At 38.2% G+C, this 18,798-nt stretch overlaps 2 protein-coding genes across 4 annotated transcripts; one reads left to right on the top strand and one right to left on the bottom strand.

Moving 5' to 3' along the window:
* Positions 1–106: 106 nt before the first annotated feature.
* LOC109184017 (methyl-CpG-binding domain-containing protein 11-like) lies at positions 107–4,495 on the bottom strand. 3 transcript variants are annotated; one of them, XM_019334049.1, is made up of 3 exons: positions 4,317–4,495; positions 721–1,296; positions 107–624 (listed from the first exon to the last, which is right to left on the bottom strand). In XM_019334049.1, the coding sequence occupies exons 1-3, from the start codon at positions 4,401–4,403 to the stop codon at positions 511–513; spliced, it is 777 nt and encodes a 258-aa protein (XP_019189594.1). In that variant the 5' UTR covers positions 4,404–4,495; the 3' UTR covers positions 107–510. The 3 variants fall into 3 exon arrangements, 2 of the variants coding, with proteins under 2 accessions (XP_019189594.1, XP_019189593.1); XR_002054685.1 differs by lacking the exons at positions 107–624; positions 4,317–4,495 and adding exons at positions 1,955–2,338; positions 2,599–3,489 and having other exon boundaries at positions 1,209–1,296; XM_019334048.1 differs by having other exon boundaries at positions 107–1,296; positions 4,317–4,487.
* A 12,978-nt stretch (positions 4,496–17,473) lies between these two features.
* Positions 17,474–18,499, top strand: LOC109183949. Its single transcript, XM_019333977.1, has 2 exons — positions 17,474–17,599; positions 17,714–18,499. Exons 1-2 carry the CDS (start codon positions 17,474–17,476, stop codon positions 18,497–18,499), a joined length of 912 nt encoding a protein of 303 aa, XP_019189522.1.
* The last annotated feature ends 299 nt before the right edge of the window (positions 18,500–18,798 follow it).

The following is an 18,798-nucleotide window of genomic DNA, read 5'->3' as shown; positions in this document are numbered from 1 at the left end:
TTATTTCCTTGTGGTCCTTTGCCAGCTAGGGTAATAAGGCAGGATTTACCCAGTGCACACCCTCAAACAGTGACTATGGGTTCCCCTCGTCATCGAAAAGAAAATGTATGACAAGATTCAGTAGGGCCATCTATTAACTTGTTTAGTTTTACATAATGAGTTCAGACATCATTTCTGCAACTTACAGGTCCCAGAGCATAACACAAGTTCTTTTACAACAACAAAGACACAATGTTAAGGACATATTCTATAGTTTCACATAAAGGCCTAAAGGGATTTCATGAACACTCAGACTATGTATCATTAACAACAACACTAGAATCATCACAAGTGTTATGGCTATGAAAAACTCAAATAGGTGCTCATGGACTGCATCTTTTGTGCTCCAGTGCGCCTAAGCACTACATATTTCACTTCCTGAACCATCATGAGCTTCTTGAAGTGAAATTTTGCGATGTTTAGGTGCTCTGGAGCACAACTTCCATGAGTGTTAATAGTTTATCGTGAAGGTCACCAACCAAAAAGACAACCAACTATTCCCTCGCTTGCTTCATTGTTCATCAAATTACTTTGTTCCTCCGCCTTTTTGGTTGTCTCACAAGTTTCCTGTTCGTGTTTCTCCTCTAACTCCTCGTGCTTGTTTTGATCAGCAGCACACGCCAATTTGTCGTTTTCCAATGTAGCATCATCCTCCTTGGCAACCTGAGCAGCGTTCTCGTCCTTCTGAGTTTCTTTAGCAACATCAGCTGCTTTCTCAACCTCGGCCATTTCTGCATTTCCCCAAGAATTGTTCACTTCGGGAGCATTTCCTTGTAAACCATCAACAATTTGGGTTTCGTTTTTCTCATCATCTGCATTACTCTTCAATACATCATTCTTAGATTCATCCTCCTTCTCAACATTGTTCTTGAGGTCTACATTTTCAGCAGCAACTTCAATTTCATCTTTTTTCTCGTCCTTCTCTCCCTCAACATCTTTTCCAGCAATTGCACCTGGAGGACCCTCGGGTTTCTCTTCAGCTTCGTTCTCATTGCCACCCGACTTCAATTTCCTACCTCGTTTTTTAGGAGGTTCACTGTCAGGAGGAGGAGGCGGAGCTGACTTCACCTTCCCACTGATTCTCGCGGATCTCCTAGGAGTTTCACCAGTTGCCCAGTCAAATTCAGATAACGGTGGACCACCGGGGTGTGATTTCAGATACTGTTTTAACTGGTTTCTGCTAGTGATCTCTTCCCCGGTAGGCGCAGTAAAAGTTATTTCACATTTCTTTGAAGCCCCTCCCTTTTTGTTTTTGAGCTGCATAAACAAGGAAGGATAAAAAAAGAGTGAAAAGATACATCATAACTGAATAGAAAAATCCAAACAGTCATATATAGTTAGAATACAAGAGCAAACAACACAATTAAACACTATAAGTTTACATAACATACTGCACAAATCAAAGTAACGCTAAGTATGATTGTGCCCAAAGCACATTTTTGGATTATGTTTCTGTAGGAGCACTCTATTAGTGCACATTGGCAAAACAGACCATTATGTTAGCGAGTATACCAAGATCAATATCGAGCTCGAATATGAAGAATGCATTATATATTTCCCTCTTTCCTCAATTACAGAAGCATTTAAACAATGCCCGAAGAAGTATACGAGATTACAGATTAAAATGTGCACCACAAGGCGGAATTGCATGTTAGCAAGTCTCAATAACTAAAAGCACCTAAAGGGCACGTAGAAATGATATCCTTAACCTTAGTGCGGAAATCCTAAACCTTCCAGCCAATTCTGAAACACGGAACACAGCTAGGAAAAGAACAATCATCAAAAGGTGACACTCAAAGATTATGGTTGGTTCCATTAAACAATAAAAGGCACGCATTTGATAAAAAAAAAAAAAATAGCAAGTGATGAATTTCAAGGTTATTGTGAGATCATGGGAGTGCAAAGAAGTCCATACCTATTTGGGAGGCTGACTCACCAGCAGATGAAAATGCTCATTTGGGACACCAGGAGAATTCCACTTATTGAGCTTGATTGGGCACCAAATAGTATAAGCAATGGTTGAAGAAGATAGGAACACCTTCACAAAGGGACTTTAGGCCTTTTGGTCACCATGCATTAAATAAATCAAAGAGGAAGAAAGAGTGCATTCTGCGAGGACGTCAATGTTTTGAAAGTATGCTTTCAAAAGCTTAATTTGAATGAATTATCAAAATTTGGTACAAAAAGGGGTTGGTTGCAATGAATCTAAAAAGAGGTTCCAGTGCTGGGTTTTGTAATAAATAAAGCAGTCGAGAAAATATTAAATGCAAATGCAACATCCTTTAAGAGCAGAATTAACCTATTCTGCCCCCACGGGCTTAGCTCACTGGTTCAGTATGCAATATTTGGGAGAAGAGACTAAGGTTTGAACCTCGGCAGCGGTAGTGTGGGGATTATGCCCAAAGTGGGCAGATCCCTCGTGCGCACCGGCATTTGACCCTCTCTGCTGACCCATTGAGTCACCGTGATTTACATCCTCCCAAATGCTCTGTCGGGTCGGGGTGTATGGGGCCCTTGGGGTTGGGGATTCCAACCTTTTGGGAGAGGAGAAGAATTAACCTATTCTAGGAAATTGCAAACAATATCATGACCCAGAATGCAGAGAAAATAAGAAACTTTTTTTAAACAGCCATGGCACTCAGCAATGACGTAAATGTTTGTTCCTTGTAACAGGGATGAAAAAGGGACTGTGGAAAGATTTACTAAAATGCGCCTGTTACAGTTTTTAGCTGCAAATTTACCCTTTTCACATACCTAAGATGAAATTTCATCTTCTCTTGTTGGTTTCGGTAGCTGCCTTAGGTTATGGGAAACTCATATATTTTCAGCTTAATAGTAGTAGTCAACAATAAAATAGGAAGAGAGCAGAGAATAATATGTATTATGGATACTTAGTTAACTTTCCATTTCACCAGAAGAATTTGTCCACAACCATCACTTATTCAAACTCGCTTTCTAACAAAATTCACTTCCTTATTGGTCCAGCACAAGGCAATCTTATCATATCATCATATCCATATTCTTTTATTCACACATTATTTGCATGCAAGAAAGCAGCATTCTGTTGACCCTAGACTTAAACCCGATGTATTTTAGTTGTTTGTCATCATCTCACTTTGTTATATAGACTATCCTGCAAATCAAGAAATGAATAACAAATATGGATGGCAATGTATTGTGGGGTTTTGCAGTGCTCCAATATATAGCCAAAACATTGTTGTTAGACTTCGACTACAGAGTCAGAAACTTCTACCACAGCCAATGTTCATAAACTGCCCAGTTTCCAAATATGTCAACAGATTACTCTTTATAGAAGCATTTCATAAATATGCCAACAGATTAATCTATATAGTTCTTTGGATGGCACCAAATTTGGTCGTTTTTAAGATATATAATCGCCTCAGCTGATTCAATACTGCAATGACAAATGTATAGAGCAAGTATAGAATGTTATGCCTTGGCTTTTAAGTTTTAAACTACCTCAGTAACTCCACATAGTTCTATATCAACAGAAGGAGCACACAGTTGCCAGTAAAAATATAATGACAAATTAACTAATAGAAAAGAAGTCGGTGAGCTCAACTTAATTTGAAAACTGTCAGATGAAATCAAGCATCCATTTCATCGAAAGTACTAAACTCGTAAAACAGTTGTGATGTTGTGCACTCAGAGGCAAACATGAATTGAAATATCCATCACATCTAACTCAACTATTCAAAAATGAAAATTAGCCATCTCATTATCCATGGTGGATATGTGAATATTTGCATTAGAGCTCGAGTCGAGAACATTTTAGTTCATGATCATAAAAACTCTTATATGCAGCAATTTGAGCATGAAGTATAGTACAATAACTGAGCAACAATTGAGTCTCCAAACCTCCATTAAGGGAACTATGTAACTCTTGACCTCACCTTCAAAATCTCCTTTTCTCACAACATAACCAAACCAAAACTAAAAATTATTTTTTATAAAAACCCTGAAAACTTCAAAATTACATAAAATTAAAGACTACCCAATATCTAATTCCCAAGACCCAAAACCAAAAATTCAAACTTGCAAAATTCTAGAAAATTAGACTTCAAGAAAGAACAATCTAAGCTCAAAACTATAGAATTACACTATGCCAAGAACTTATTTTACCCAGTTACTACAAATCAAGCTAATACTACACTAAACTCTTCCAAAATTAATCAAAGTTTTCACACATGAGCAAGAAAAAGTGAAAGCTTAAGAAAATTGTCAAAAAAAGAAAGGGAAAAAGGGGGAAAAGTTACCATTTTTTTCCATCCAGGAGGAGCAGGCAGTTCCAAGGACACAGCTTCTTCATTCTTCTCATCAGAGGTCGCCATTTTTGGCACCATACAAAGATCTTCAGAAGCTCAACGCTTTCACGCAAGTAAACTAAACCAACTAATCAACCAACCTCACCGACTTTTTAAATATTCATTAAATTGGATAAATAACAAATATAAATGGATGAGTTTACGTGTCCTCTCCGTCGCGTCGCATACACTAATCTCATAAAATTTTATCTTAAAACATTAAAAAATAAATAGTTTTTTTTTTTTTAACCATAAAATGAAGGACAAGAGTGGAAGCTTATAAGCTGGAATAAACCGCCACAAGGGTGGCTGAAAATAAACATCGATGCATCCCTGTGCTCATCCTCCAGTCAAGCTAAGTGTGGCGGAATCATCAGGAATGATCAAGGAGATTATGTTAAGGGCTTCACATACTCAGTCGGAGCATGCTCAGTGGACGCTGCCGAAGCCTGGGCGCTTCTCAAAGGTGTCCAACTCGCAATCTCCTTGAATATGGAGAGGGTCTGCTTCGAGAGTGATTCTATGAGTATAGTCAACGCAATTAATCACAATGGGTTGGTAGGTAATACCGCAAGGAACATAGTTCATGCATGCAACCGAGAGCTCACAAACATTGCCAACTGGGTAGTTTCCTATGCTCCTAGGGATCAAAACCGCGCTGCAGATTGTATGGCCAAACTGCGGGACTGCCCATCAGGATTGAAGATCTATGAGACCATACCGGACGAGCTATGGTCTATCCTGGAAGAAGAGAAAGTTGGGCTACCTGTTTGGAGGCAAATGGACAGCCCATCCATGTAACTTTTGGGTTTCCCCCTTCCTTAGTTTCTAAAAAAAAAATGAAGGACAAGAGTACAAGACACTAATCCAGTGAATTTTACTTTTATACAAAATGGCTAAGCTATATTTTCACAAATAAGGTTTCAAAAAATATTTTCACAAATAATGATTTTTTTTTTTTTGTTTTTTTTGAAAGAGTAATGTTAGTTTCATTTTTTCTATTAAATTATTTTTTTAGTACAATAAAAATTTAAAAGAAAAAGGACAAAAAACAGTGTATTATTGAAATTCGATTTTATATTTTAGAGACAAGAAGTTGGTTTGCTCGTGAAATAATAATTTTTTTTTGAAAGTTACTGGCTCTATTACATTGTAGTATCTGTTCATATATTTTCTCGAGGCTTGAACTCATAATCTTCCAAATGGAAGTCCAACCCGGGTACCATTAGACCACATAGTCCCGATTTTCGGATAATTTAATTTGTCACATATAAATATGTAATGTTTGCAAATTTTCAATTGTCTGATACTTTTAACTAGGACCTAGGGGTGTAAACGAGTCGAGTCGAGCCGAGCTCGAGCATGGGTTGACTCGAGCTCGATAAGCATAGTTCGACTTGAGCTCGAGCTCGGCTCAACAATTTTTCGAGCAGCTCGATTGTTCGAGCTCGATCTTGAAATCAAGTTCGAGTTCGAGCTCGAGTTCGATTTTAATCTCGAGTTTGACCTATTTGAATTCATATTTCAATTAATAATAAATATTATTTTATCCATACATAAATAATAAAAACTTTAAAAATTCAAAAGTCCAAATTTCGGTAGTGGCATATGATCTGATGCTCCTCCTTATCGGCAGAAGTGGCGTCTCCAGGGAGGCACTGAGAAATTTAGGTATCGGGTATGCAAACGCAATAGATTTAGGGTTTTCCTACTTTGCGAGTTTTAAGTATATACATACATACATACATATATATATATATATATATATATATATATATATATATATATATATATATATATATATATATATATTTATTTATTTATTTATTTATTTATTTATTTATTTATTTAATTATAACTCGCGAGCGGCTCGACGAGCCACGAGCCTAGAATATTTGAGCTCGAGCTCGGCTCGTTTACTAAACGAGCCGCTCGAACCGAGCTTTGACCGAGCGGCTTGTGAACCGCTCGCGAGCCGCTCGCCTCATTTACACCCCTACTTTTAACTTAGTTGGATAATTGACTTAATAACTATTTCGTATAAGCTTCTAAATTTGATTCTCTGTGAGAGATGTTCTATTTATTGATCTTCTTAGTTTAATCCAATAAGCTATGAGCAATCTCGACACCTTCACTTAGCGACTTATCACTACATTAAGTAGCAATTAAAATTATGTTTCAATAAATACCAACAAGAAATAGTGGGGGAAGGGGGAGCCCTGGATTGATTGGAGGGAATTACAATTTCTTCAAACCAAATAATAGAATTGTGAGTTCAATTGAAATTAGTAGAATTTGAATTGCCATTTTATGGCAAATTATGTTGTGCATCTGTGTGCACCATGCATGGTGCACACAGATGCAAAAACGACGTCGTTTTATTAAAAATGCGCGTCTCACTTAAAAAAAAAAAATCAGTTTCGATTCCCAGCAACAACATTATATTGTTCATAATTTGAACTATTTATTCAGAATCAATGAACTAAAATTTCAGAATCGATGAACTAAAATTCCAGAATCTATGAACTAAAATTCCAGAATGAATGAACTAAAAATTCATAATGAATGAACTAAAAACATCCATAATGAATGAACTAAATGTCCAGCATGAATGAAAAAAAATCAGTTTCGATTCACGTCTAAATATCCATAATCAATGAACTAAAATTCCAGAATCTATGAACTAAAATTCTAGAATGAATGAACAACATAATGCTGTTGAGGGGAATCGAAACTATTTTTTTTTTAAGTGGGATGCGCGTTTTTAATAACGACGTCGTTTTTGCATCCGTATGCACCATGCATGGTGCATACGGATGCACAGCATAACGATCCCCATTTTATCACTGTTATCTTCTCTTTTTTTTTTTTTTTTTTTTTTTTTTTCAAGACCGCTTTGTTATAAGAGTATATGTTTCATAATTTTATTACTATGTGTTCATAATTGTAAGTTCATAATGTCGGAGCTCTATGTTCATAATTCCATAACTGTACATTCATACTTCCATAACTGTACATTCATAATTCCGTAACTGTACATTCATAATTCAATAACTGTAACTTCATAATTTTCGAAGTTCTATGTTCACAATTTTAGAGCTCTATGTTCATAATTTTATCACTATATGTTTATATTGTAAGTTCATAATGTCAGAACTCTGTATTCATAATTTCATAACTGTACATTCATAATTACATAAATGTACATTCATAATTGCATAATTGTACATTCATAATTCCGTAACTGTACATTCATAATTCAAGAACTGTAAAATCATAATTTTCAAAGCTCGATGTTCACAATTTTAGAGCTCTATGTTCATAATTTTATCACTATATGTTCATAATTGTAAGTTCATAATGTCAGAGCTCTGTGTTCATAATTTTATAACTTACATTCATAATTCTATAACTGTACATTCATAATTCCATAACTGTACATTCATAATCCCATAATTGTACATTCATAATGGCACAAACGAATATGTTAACGGCGAGACAAAATCAAATTTTTTTTTAAACTGAAATGACGCGTTTTCCCTAAAAACGACGTCGTTTTGGACTCGTGTCCACAATGCATTGTGGACACGAGTCCACTGCATAATTTGCGCCATTCTATCCTACCAAACGCTCCATTGGGGTGTATTTGGAAGTGCGATAAAAGCAATTCATTACTTCAGTTGCTTTTTTAGAATGGTCTTTAGACAGAATTGCAATTGTAGTCAATAAAGATATCTTCAGCTCCAATTTAATTGTTACTACTCTAATTGAGCAAATTAAATTTGGACATTGGTTCACATAACAAAATAAACCACTAATGCGGATCTATTTTTAATATATTGCAAGTTTATTTTCAATGTAACACATTAAAAATAAATTAATAATACATTAAAAATAAACTTGTATCAAAATATAATGACCATATTAAAATTGAACTTATAGTATAGTAAAAATAAATATGCAATATAATAAAGATGAATATGCATGTTAGGACATCCACATTTGTGATTTTTTTTTAATGATGTTTGTCATATTAAAAATTTAAAGATGATTTTTTGTTGATATGGGTAGTGATTTTTTAGGTGATTTTTTCTCCAGCAATTTCATGTTGTTTTTGTGGGTTCCACTAGAGAAAGAAAGGGAGAAAATCTTCACCCATTATACGCGTTTCGCGCACATCAGCTCCCAGCTGAGCCCGTGCAGTCCACGAGCCAGTTGGGCGCGTTACAAATTTACATTTTTTTTTTTTTTTTTGAGATCTCAGCTTTTGTTTGTTTGTTTTTTTTTTCTTCTTCCATCTTCTTTCTCTACAAAAAAAACCCAATAAAATCTAAAACTAATGGAGTTTGGGCAAATTATTCTGTGGACTCGGGTCCACCGTGCAAGGTGGATTGAGTCCAAAGATACATAATTTACCTACTAAACGTTTACAATTTACCTTTAAAAAATTCATAATTTGTGATAACCTTATATTGTATTTACAAATTCTCAAAACTTAGAAACACAATTAATATTCTAGAAATTCACAATTTCAATACTAAAAATATACAATTTAAAACTAAGTTCCACCTTACACGATGGTATAACAACTGGAGTTGCTCTTATAGTGGTTTAATAATCATGGTATAATGATTTCTCTAATTGGGAGCGTTATGTTGTGCAATCGTGTGCACTATGCAAGGTGCACACCAAATTGAATTCATAATTTCTATACTATAGATTCATAATTTTTATACTGTAGATTCATAATTTCTATACTATAGATTCATAATTTTTAAACTGTATAGTTATTAAATTATGAACATATAGTTCAGTGATTTGTGAATACAGAGTTCAACAATTAGGAATATGAACATTGAAAATTATGAACATAAAATTTTGTAATTGCGAATATAGAGTTCAATAATTATGAATCTATAATATAGAAATTATGAATCCATAGTATAGAAATTATGGATTCAATTCCGTATGCACCATATATGGTGTACACGTTGCACAACATAATTTGCCCTCTAATTGTTATAGTCTCGTATCTTTTTCCAAATTGGGCCTACCCATCTTTTAGGGATAAAAAGGTCATGTAGATGGGCTCGTAGAGAGCAGATTTGAGTATTTGACCCATCGAAGGTAATAAAATGGATGGGGCCTTAGGGCATTCTAATTTAGGTCAAGAAAAGTACACTTCAATTGGGCTAAAAAAAGAATAAAAAATATTTATTTATAAAAAGAAAAAGAAGAGAGACAAACATCCTTATCACTTATGATTTTCATTAGTGTTTTTCAATAGGATTGAAAACCAATTACATCAATCTAGTCCACACGATATCAATAATGTCAATAAAAAGAATAAGTTTGACTCCTTCATAAGAAGATTTAAGTATTTGTTATTCAATTTGATCGAGCATATTCGTGAAATCTCGGATAATGACACCAAATTTTTTGATGTATGCATAATAAGTGTTAGCGTTTGGAAGGAGACATATCTATGAAGGACAACAATATAATCCATAAAGCAATAACTAAAATAGAGTTTAAAAGAGAAGAACTTATCTATTGAATGTAAGAATTATTCTTTAATTGCAATGATGATTGACCTTAAAAACAAAGATTAAAACTCCTCATCTAAGCCTATTCTAAGTTGAAATTAAGTTGATAATATTCACGACAAACTAAATGACTGCCTTCCAATGATCTTGTGGTCTAGCGGCACAAAGTGACTTTTTCAAATGGGAGGTTATGAGTTTGAGCTTCAGTGGGGATGATAATTATAAGTTGAGAAAGGGCATGATCTCTTTGTGTTTCAGTAATTATAAGTTGAGAAAGTAGGAACGGGGGTGATATTGATTTTTTGTGTTTTAGTAATTATAAGTTGAGAAAGTAGGAGCGGTGATATTAACTTTGTGTTTCAGTAGGTAACAAATACTAAATTGTAACAAAATAAGTGCTTAGTCGGCTCGACTGGTGAAAGTTACTTAGTTGTTTATTTTAATTATTTCTTTTTATTTTTCATTTTGTTTTTATTTTCTGTTTTCTAAACATACAAGTAAAATGTATTATATCTATTTTTTTTTTCAAAAAATAAAATATTTCTCCCATTCATAAACATACTTAATTAATCTCGACATAGTAACGTGGGTAAGCTGGCAAAAATAATGGCGGCCGTGACATATTCTTCAAACTTGAAAGCATCGTTAACTCGTTAAGGTTGACACCAAATTGTAGTTTAAAGTGGTTTTGGCTTTTGAAAGTTGGTCATACATTAATAACAATTAATGTGTTTGATTTAATTAATGAAATTTAATTTAAAGTATTTATTGTTAGAAAAGTTAGTCAAAATTGACATTTAAAATGATTCTTTTGAGATATAATTTTGGGAGGTTTATTTTAATTTCAGTTGAGTCAAAGTGGATTCAGTTTCTCATAAGTAGCTAGTGGTTTAATTTAAGGGAAAATGACACTTTTTCCCCTTGTGTTATATGCTTATAGCACTTTTCCCCCCTGAGTTATTCATGCATTCACATTTGCCCCCTCAATTATTATAAAAGTGGCGGTTTTTTCCCCTGATAATATTAAATGGACATTTCTACCCTTAAAACAAATATTTTATTTATTTCTCTTCTTCAACAAATTATTGCTTATACGTAGGGATGACCACGGTTCGATTCGAACTGAACCAAACACTATAGCAATCAAATTAAAAAATTTCGGTTATGATTCATAACATAACCCAATATTTGGGTTTCCGTTTATTAAAATCGTGAACTGGAAAAAAAAATGAATCCTGAACCGTGAACCAGAGGTTCAAATAAGAACAACAACTAGCAATAGCTTAAAATTAGAATTATAATATTTACAAATAGTGTATGTTTTTTTCCGCATTTATATTGACTCTCACATATAAGTATATATAATCGCGATTTGATTTTTATTTTGAACCGTCGGTTCACGATTTTGGATACAATTTGAACGGTTGGTTCAAACTTTCTTTTAAAATAGAAGAAAAATAAATGAAATATTTATTTTAAGGGTAAATATGTCCATTTAATATATCAGGGGGAAAAACTGCCACTTAAATAATTTAGGGGGAAAAAGTGCTATAAGTATATAATAAAGGGAGAAAAAGTGCCATTTTCCCTTAATTTAATATATATTATATGCTCAAAATAAATAATGAGTAAATAAGAAATTAATTATCATATCCAGTGAGTTGAGAAAATGGAGTTTGAGAAGGCTTTTAAGTAGTCTTTAATTTGTTTTACATTGAAAATAGATGTAAGTTTACACTAGTATAAATATAATTCAACTGTTTAATGAGATTATATTAAATTGTGTAGCATAAAGATTCTTTATCGTGCGTGAGAGAGATGTAGTGCAAATCAAATTTCAAAATGTGCCCAAAAAATTTGTACTACGATATATTTATTCGGATTAATTTACATTATTGTATTGGGCATAATGTTTTAAAACTTTTGACACCCAAAATATTATGATTTTCTTTGTACGAAAATTTTCTCTACTTCTTCAAAACTTGTGTCTAAAACTTTCATGTAAAATTTTGAAGAGTTCTTATTTTGATAAGTTCACCTTACGATTTAACGCTCCTATTACCATTGGAAGGAAACAAATCAATTTTAAAAAAAGTGTGGGTGTCATACACCTTGAAATTTTCATACTACTTTGGACTTGATTTTTGGATAAAAAAAAAAAATTCCTTTGACAAACTATATTTATAATTAACATTTAACTTTAAAGAAAATAGTAATAAATGAATTATTGGTATTTTAGTTGTCTAGGAAAAGGAATAAGAAGAAGATTTATATTACGGAGTAATATATAGAGTGGTGTAGAGCCTTTGTAGTACAATGATTGGTCACATTATTGGCTTATGACAAGAGTACTTAGAGAATATTAAAATGTATTAGAGTAAAATGAGAGTACCCTCTACTATTGCCATGGTAGCTAACAATTTTATAATAAAAAGTAAAAATTAATAATAATATTTGTTAGATATATTATTATTGTTGTTATTATTATTATTAGACTTTGTATTAGTCTAAGTTAGTTATCTGTGGAGGGGGTCAAGGTGTATTCGGTTGTGGGTCGGTTTCTCACGAGGAAGATGATCAAGGTTGAATACATGCGGCAGGTCTTAGCCTCGGCATGGCAGCCTGTGATGGGACTACGGGTAACGGAGCTACATGCGAATTTGTTTCTGTTTGCTTTTTATCACGAGACGGACATGCTCAGGGTGCTTCAAGATGGGCCATGGTCGTTTGAGAATCACACGTTGGTCTGCCGGCAGGTGTGTGATGGGTCATTGCCAGGGGAAGTCAAGCTTGATACGGTGGATATGTGGTTGCAAGTCTATGACTTGCCTATGGGATATACGTCCAATGTGATTCTGGAGCAGGTTGGTAATTATGTTGGTACTTTTATTAAAACTGATGATCGTCAGGTTGGAGGACCATGGAAAACGTTTTACCGTGTGCGGGTTGCAGTGCCAGTGGACCAACCGCTAAAACGTAGAATAAAGTTAATACGCCGGGATAAAACCTGGGGATGGGTCAATTTTAAGTATGAGCGCCTGCATAATTTTTGTTACTGCTGTGGAAAGTTAGAGCACCTTGACAAATTCTGTGTGAAAGCTAGGGTTTCCGGGATCAAGCCAGAACTTTATCCGTATGGAGCCTGGATGAGAGCAGGAAGGGCCAAGGGGCCGAGGCCGGTTGGAGCATCTTGGCTATTGCCGCCGGTGGGTGACACACCATTGCCGCCGAAAGTACAGCCGAGTGCGGGTTTGTCGGGTGTGGGGGGGATGGCGGATGTGCATATGGTAGTGAGTGGGGATGAGGTAGATGAGGATGTGGTGGCTTCATCTAAAAGACGCCGTGCTGTTACGGTAAATGACGATGTGAGCGGGGCTACTATACCAGTGAGTGAGGAGGGGGTGCATGATAACGTGTCAAAAAACTTGCAGATGGCGGGTCTTGGTTCCCAGACCCGCCCGACCCAATGAGTACACTAAGCTGGAACTGTTGTGGCTTGGGCAATCCACAGACAGTTCGTGAACTTGAGGACGTAGTGTCCCGGAAGAAGCCTGATTTTGTATTTTTGATGGAGACCAAAGTACGGAGGGATCATGCGGAACGTGTTCGAATAAAACTAGGGTTTGAGGGATTGTTTTATGTTGATCCGGGGGGTGAACGTGGTCTAAGCGGTGGCATGGCATTATTGTGGCGGAGAAATAACACAGCAAGACTGATAACTTACTCGAAGAATTATGTTGATATGGAAATTAGTATGGTTGGTTTTCCACACTGGAGAATGACTTGTTACTATGGCTATCCAGAGAGAAATAGGCGCAACGAGGCATGGAATCTCATTAAATCCTTAAAGTCGCAATCAAATCTTCCATGGGTTATGATTGGAGACTTTAATGAGCTTCTATTCCAGTACGAGAAGAGGGGGGGTAATCCACATCCGAATTATCTTCTGCGTGGGTTTGGAGAGGTTCTGGACTATTGTGGATTAGCACAGTTGCCGATGAGTGGATATCAGTTTACATGGGAGAAGGGTAAGGGCACGGCAAGATGGATAGAAGAGAAACTGGATAAGGTGCTGGCCACGAATGTGTGGAATGATGTAGTCCCACGAGCAAATGTGACAAATCTGTTGATGAGACAATCAGACCATTCCGCCATCTTCCTAGGTATTCATGACCCAATAGGAAGTGGGGGGACGCACAGACGACAATTCAGATTTGAGATGGCATGGTTGTATGATGAGGGGTGCAGGCCTGTGGTGGAGGAGTCATGGAATGAGAAGAGGGGGAATGATTTACAGGATTGTATTACACATTGTGGTAATCGTTTGGCTAAGTGGGGGGGGGGGGGGGGGGGGGGGAGACCGGTATCATAAATTTGGTGAGCGAATTAAAAAGCTCCGGAGGGATCAATTGCGGCTCAGGGGACGAATGGATACAGACTCATTAACTGAATTCCAGCGCTTGGAGGTGGAATTGAGTAATATGGAGGCACAGGAAGATGCATATTGGAAACAACGAGCAAAACAGCATTGACTCAAGAATGCGGATGCCAATACTAAATTCTATCACAGGTATGCCTCTCACCGAAAAAAGAAAAATTCAATATCTCGCATTATGAATAATTCCGGGGATTGGGTCGAGGGGAATGATATGAAGAATGTGGTTATGGATTATTTTGCCAGTGTGTTTAGTTCTAGTAATCCTGTGTCTGGCCATAATCTGTTTGAGAGAGTAGTGCCGAAAGTCACGCATGAACAGAATGAAACACTGCTGCAACCATTTGTGATTGATGAGGTTAGGGCTGCATTATTTGCAATGTTCCCAGATAAAGCACCAGGCCCGGATGGAATGAATCCAGGTTTCTATCAGCATTTCTGGGATGTTGTGGGAGGTGACATGGCAGCTTATATTGTTGATTGTTTGAATAGGCGTACTATCCCCCCTGCATTGAATGAAACGAATGTTGTGTTAATTCCAAAAAAGGATGCCCCAGAGTTAGTATCTGATCTACGACCAATAGCCCTAAGTAACGTTGTTTACAGAGTGATGGCCAAGATGATTACGCAGAGAATGAAACCCCTAATGGAAGGTATTATTTCGGACACACAGAGTGCTTTTATCCCTAATCGGCTAATTACTGATAATATTTTAGTAGCGGCTGAGGTGGGACATTTTTTGAATAGAAAACAGTGTGGTATTGGTGGATGGGGGGCTCTTAAACTGGATATGGCTAAGGCATATGATCGTATGGAATGGCCTTTTTTGAAGGGGATGCTTAAAGCCTTAGGATTTGATGATAGGTGGGTGGATTTGATCATGTTGTGTGTTACCACAGTCTCCTACAGGTTTCTAGTCAATGGGTCTCATACGGAGGCAATATTGCCCACTCGTGGTCTCAGACAGGGAGATCCTTTATCCCCGTATCTATTTATTATTTGTGCAGAAGGCCTTTCTCTATTATTACAGCAAGCACATGCTAATGGTTTAATTCATGGATGTAGAGTGGCACGAGCTGCGCCCCCGGTCTCCCATTTGTTTTTTGCTGATGACAGTTTACTATTTTTTAAGGCAAATGTGCAGGAAGCTACCGAGATTAAGAATATTTTGACTCTTTATGAGAGTTTATCTGGGCAAATGGTCAACTATCAGAAATCTAGTATTTGTTAAAGTAAGAATACTAGTGGGACTGACAGGGATATGGTGGCACATACCCTTGGGGTGGTTCAGGCTCCGAATTTTGGAAAATATTTGGGATTACCAGCCTTTGTGGGGAAAAATAAGAAAATAACATTTGCCTATATTGAAGACAAAATCAAACAGAGAATTGGCTCATGGAATAAGAAGCTCCTAATGCAAGCTGGGAAAGAAATTCTATTGAAAAGTGTAGCTCAGGCAATGCCTACCTTTTCAATGAGTGTATTTTTGTTGCCGGTATCTGTTTGCTCAGCTATTGAACGCACAATGAACCGATATTGGTGGGGCTCTGGGACGGGCTGTGGTATTCATTGGAAATCTTGGGATAAGCTATGTATCCCAAAGAAATATGGAGGTTTGGGGTTTAAGGATTTAAGAGCATTTAATTTGGCTATGCTAGGAAAACAAGCATGGAAGTTTCTTACCAATCCTGACTCCTTGGTGGCCCGCATTTATAAAGCCAGGTATTTTCATGACCGTCCCTTTAACGAAGCATGCCTAGGAAATAATCCTAGCTATTGTTGGAGGAGTATTACAACCAACAACTTGCTTATAAAGAGAGTGGATGTTGATCCGATATGTGCCATGTATGGATTAACCAATGAAGATGTTATGCACTCATTAGTCTTGTGTGATTATGCAAAGTCCATTTGGACCCAATTTGGCCTTCCATTACCCCATGTTACCACAAATATTTTTCATGAATGGTTTAGGACAATCTTGAATGTTCTAAATTCTAATGAGATGTTATTTGCAGCTGGAATTCTATACAATATTTGGAGAGCCCAAAACGGAGCGGTATGGGATGCATGTCTACAGTTGCCGAAAAGAGTTGTGTTAACAACTCTAAACATGATGAATGCATGGCTAGCGATACGCGATGTCACCACCCGGCGATTAACCCACCAACCCACTGCATTGCTGGCCGAGACCATCACCGCCCCACTGCCTGTTTTGGGACCTTCGGCTGTTCTGGCAGGGACGCTGCCACCACCGTCCACGGCCCAGGAACACCCCACGTACCCGAAGCAATGTTATGTAGACGCAGGATACAATGCCGATATGAAGATAGCCACAGCCAGCGTCCTATTACTAGACCATATTGGAAGTTATGTATCGGCTTACTGTGTGCCACCACAAGCTTGTTTCTCACCCCTTATGGCCGAGGCCCTAGCATGTAAGGAAGCATTATCGTGGCTCAAACAACGTGGTGAACAATTGGTTCAAATTTACACGGATTGTCAGACTTTGCGAACCTATCTTGAATCGTCTATCCAACCTCGATCTTATCTTGGCTATGTCCTTTATGAGTGCAGGAATCTTATAGCTACTTTTAATTTCATTTCAGTTATATTTATTCCTAGAACACAGAATGTTATGGCACATGACTTAGCATCAGATGCCTTTAATTATTCTATAGCGATGTACTGGGATGGGATCCCACCTGACTCTATTTCGATTCATATATAAATACAACCATATTGGTTTTTTAAAAAAAGTTAGTTATCTGTTCCTTAGCCTAGATTATAGGTCTTCTCTTATTATCTGTATTGTAACTTGATCGTCCAGTTAGTTCAATCAACAGAATCATTATCTCATATGGTATCACAGCGATAGGTCCTTCTTCTTTTTTTCTCTCTCTGATGGCAACAAACGTAAACAATTCCTCGGAACACACTGTGTTCGCTACCGCCGCCGGCCAACCTCCGGCCGCCGGTCCCAACCATCTCACTTCCGCTCACCATTTCTTGTCGATCAAATTGACGACACGAAACTATTTATTTTGGCGGACGCAACTCATCCCCTTCCTCGTGGCCAGGGACTGCTTGGCTACGTCGACGGTACGCATCCGTGTCCACCGTCGGTGCGCATGGCTTCCACGACCGGGACGCCGTCCGACGTGGCCACCTCCACCACTGTTAATCCGGCGCATGGGCAGTGGATCCAACAGGATCAAAACATCCTCTCCCTTCTCATATCGTCCTTGTCAGAGGAGGTTATGTACCTTGCCGTCGGCAAGACCACCTCCCGCGATGTTTAGACGTCAATCGAGACAGCGTTGGCTTCCTCCACCCGTGCTCGCTGTTTGAACGTGCTCGGCCGGCTCCAGGCACTCCGGCAAGGCGACTCCACTCCGGCCGAATACATTGGCAAGGCCCAGCTGATTGTCGAAGATCTAGCTCAAGCTTGCTGCCCCATCTCGTTAGACGAACAGAATCTGTACGTCTTCCGAGGGCTCCAGCCTGAGTTCCGTGCCATGGCCGGCACTCTCGCCATCACCGGCACGCCCGTGTCTCTTCCCCAGCTCTCAGATTACCTCCAGGCGCAAGAGTTCATCCATGCGGATGACTATCTGACCGGCGGGTCGCTGACTCCTAGTGGTGCGACTGCGATGGTGGTAAACCGGGGTCGCCGGAATAATGCTGATCACGGCAGTAGACACAATCGGGGCGGCAACCGTGGCGGACATCGTGGCAGAGGCGTTCCGGGCAGAGGTCGTGGCGGTGGAACACCCCATTGCCAGATTTGCCGTTCGCACGGCCATACGGCGGTGTACTGTTTCCGCCGCTACTCCGATCCGCCGCCACCACCACAGGCTCATGTCGCCGTGAACGGAGATGCTGCCGCCACTGAAGTCTCGGCGTGGTACCCGGATACCAGGGCTTCATCCCACGCCACACCGGACGCCGGCATGTTGGCTCAATCCGATGACTACTCGGGCACTGACGTTCTACGCGTTGGAAATGGGACAGGTTTGGGTATCTCGCGAATTGGTTATGCTTCAATACCCTCAGTTTCTAAACACTTGCATCTTTCTAAAATATTACATGTCCCTGAGTTGTCTGTTCCGTTATTATCTGTTAATAGATTTACAGTTGATAATAACGTCTGGTAGGGAATACCCCGACCGACATGCCTTTGTCCTTTTCTTCTTGTCTTTGCAGGTTGCAGGTCGGGTTTCTTGTGAAGAACCCGGTCGGTCCCGACCGGGTAGTGCCCGATTGGCGTTGCCGACCACTGAGCGGTACCCCTTAAGCGAGAGAGCTGGTGAGAAACACGTAGCGACTCTACGCGTTGACATGCCCGGGAAGGCGACACGTGGTTGCTACGTGGGAGGCATGCCAGACGGCTGGATTTGTGTCTCCGGCTCCCGCGGCTATAAATACCCGCGATAGCGACAGTGTGAGGGACTTT

The sequence above is a fragment of the Ipomoea nil genome, unplaced genomic scaffold, assembly GCF_001879475.1.
Source record: "Ipomoea nil cultivar Tokyo-kokei standard unplaced genomic scaffold, Asagao_1.1 scaffold1237, whole genome shotgun sequence".
Taxonomy (NCBI): Eukaryota; Viridiplantae; Streptophyta; class Magnoliopsida; order Solanales; family Convolvulaceae; genus Ipomoea; species Ipomoea nil.
This window is presented reverse-complemented; position numbering and strand designations above follow the sequence as displayed.

Coding starts and splice junctions, on each gene's coding strand:
- LOC109184017 (XM_019334048.1), bottom strand. CDS start 4,403: ATGGTGCCAAAAATGGCGACCTCTGATGAGAAGAATGAAGAAGCTGTG. Junction 1,297..4,316: donor CTCCTGGATGGAAAAAAATG/GTAACTTTTCCC, acceptor TTGTTTATGCAG/CTCAAAAACAAAAAGGGAGG.
- LOC109183949 (XM_019333977.1), top strand. CDS start 17,474: ATGGCTTCCACGACCGGGACGCCGTCCGACGTGGCCACCTCCACCACT. Junction 17,600..17,713: donor TATCGTCCTTGTCAGAGGAG/GTTATGTACCTT, acceptor GGCCGGCTCCAG/GCACTCCGGCAAGGCGACTC.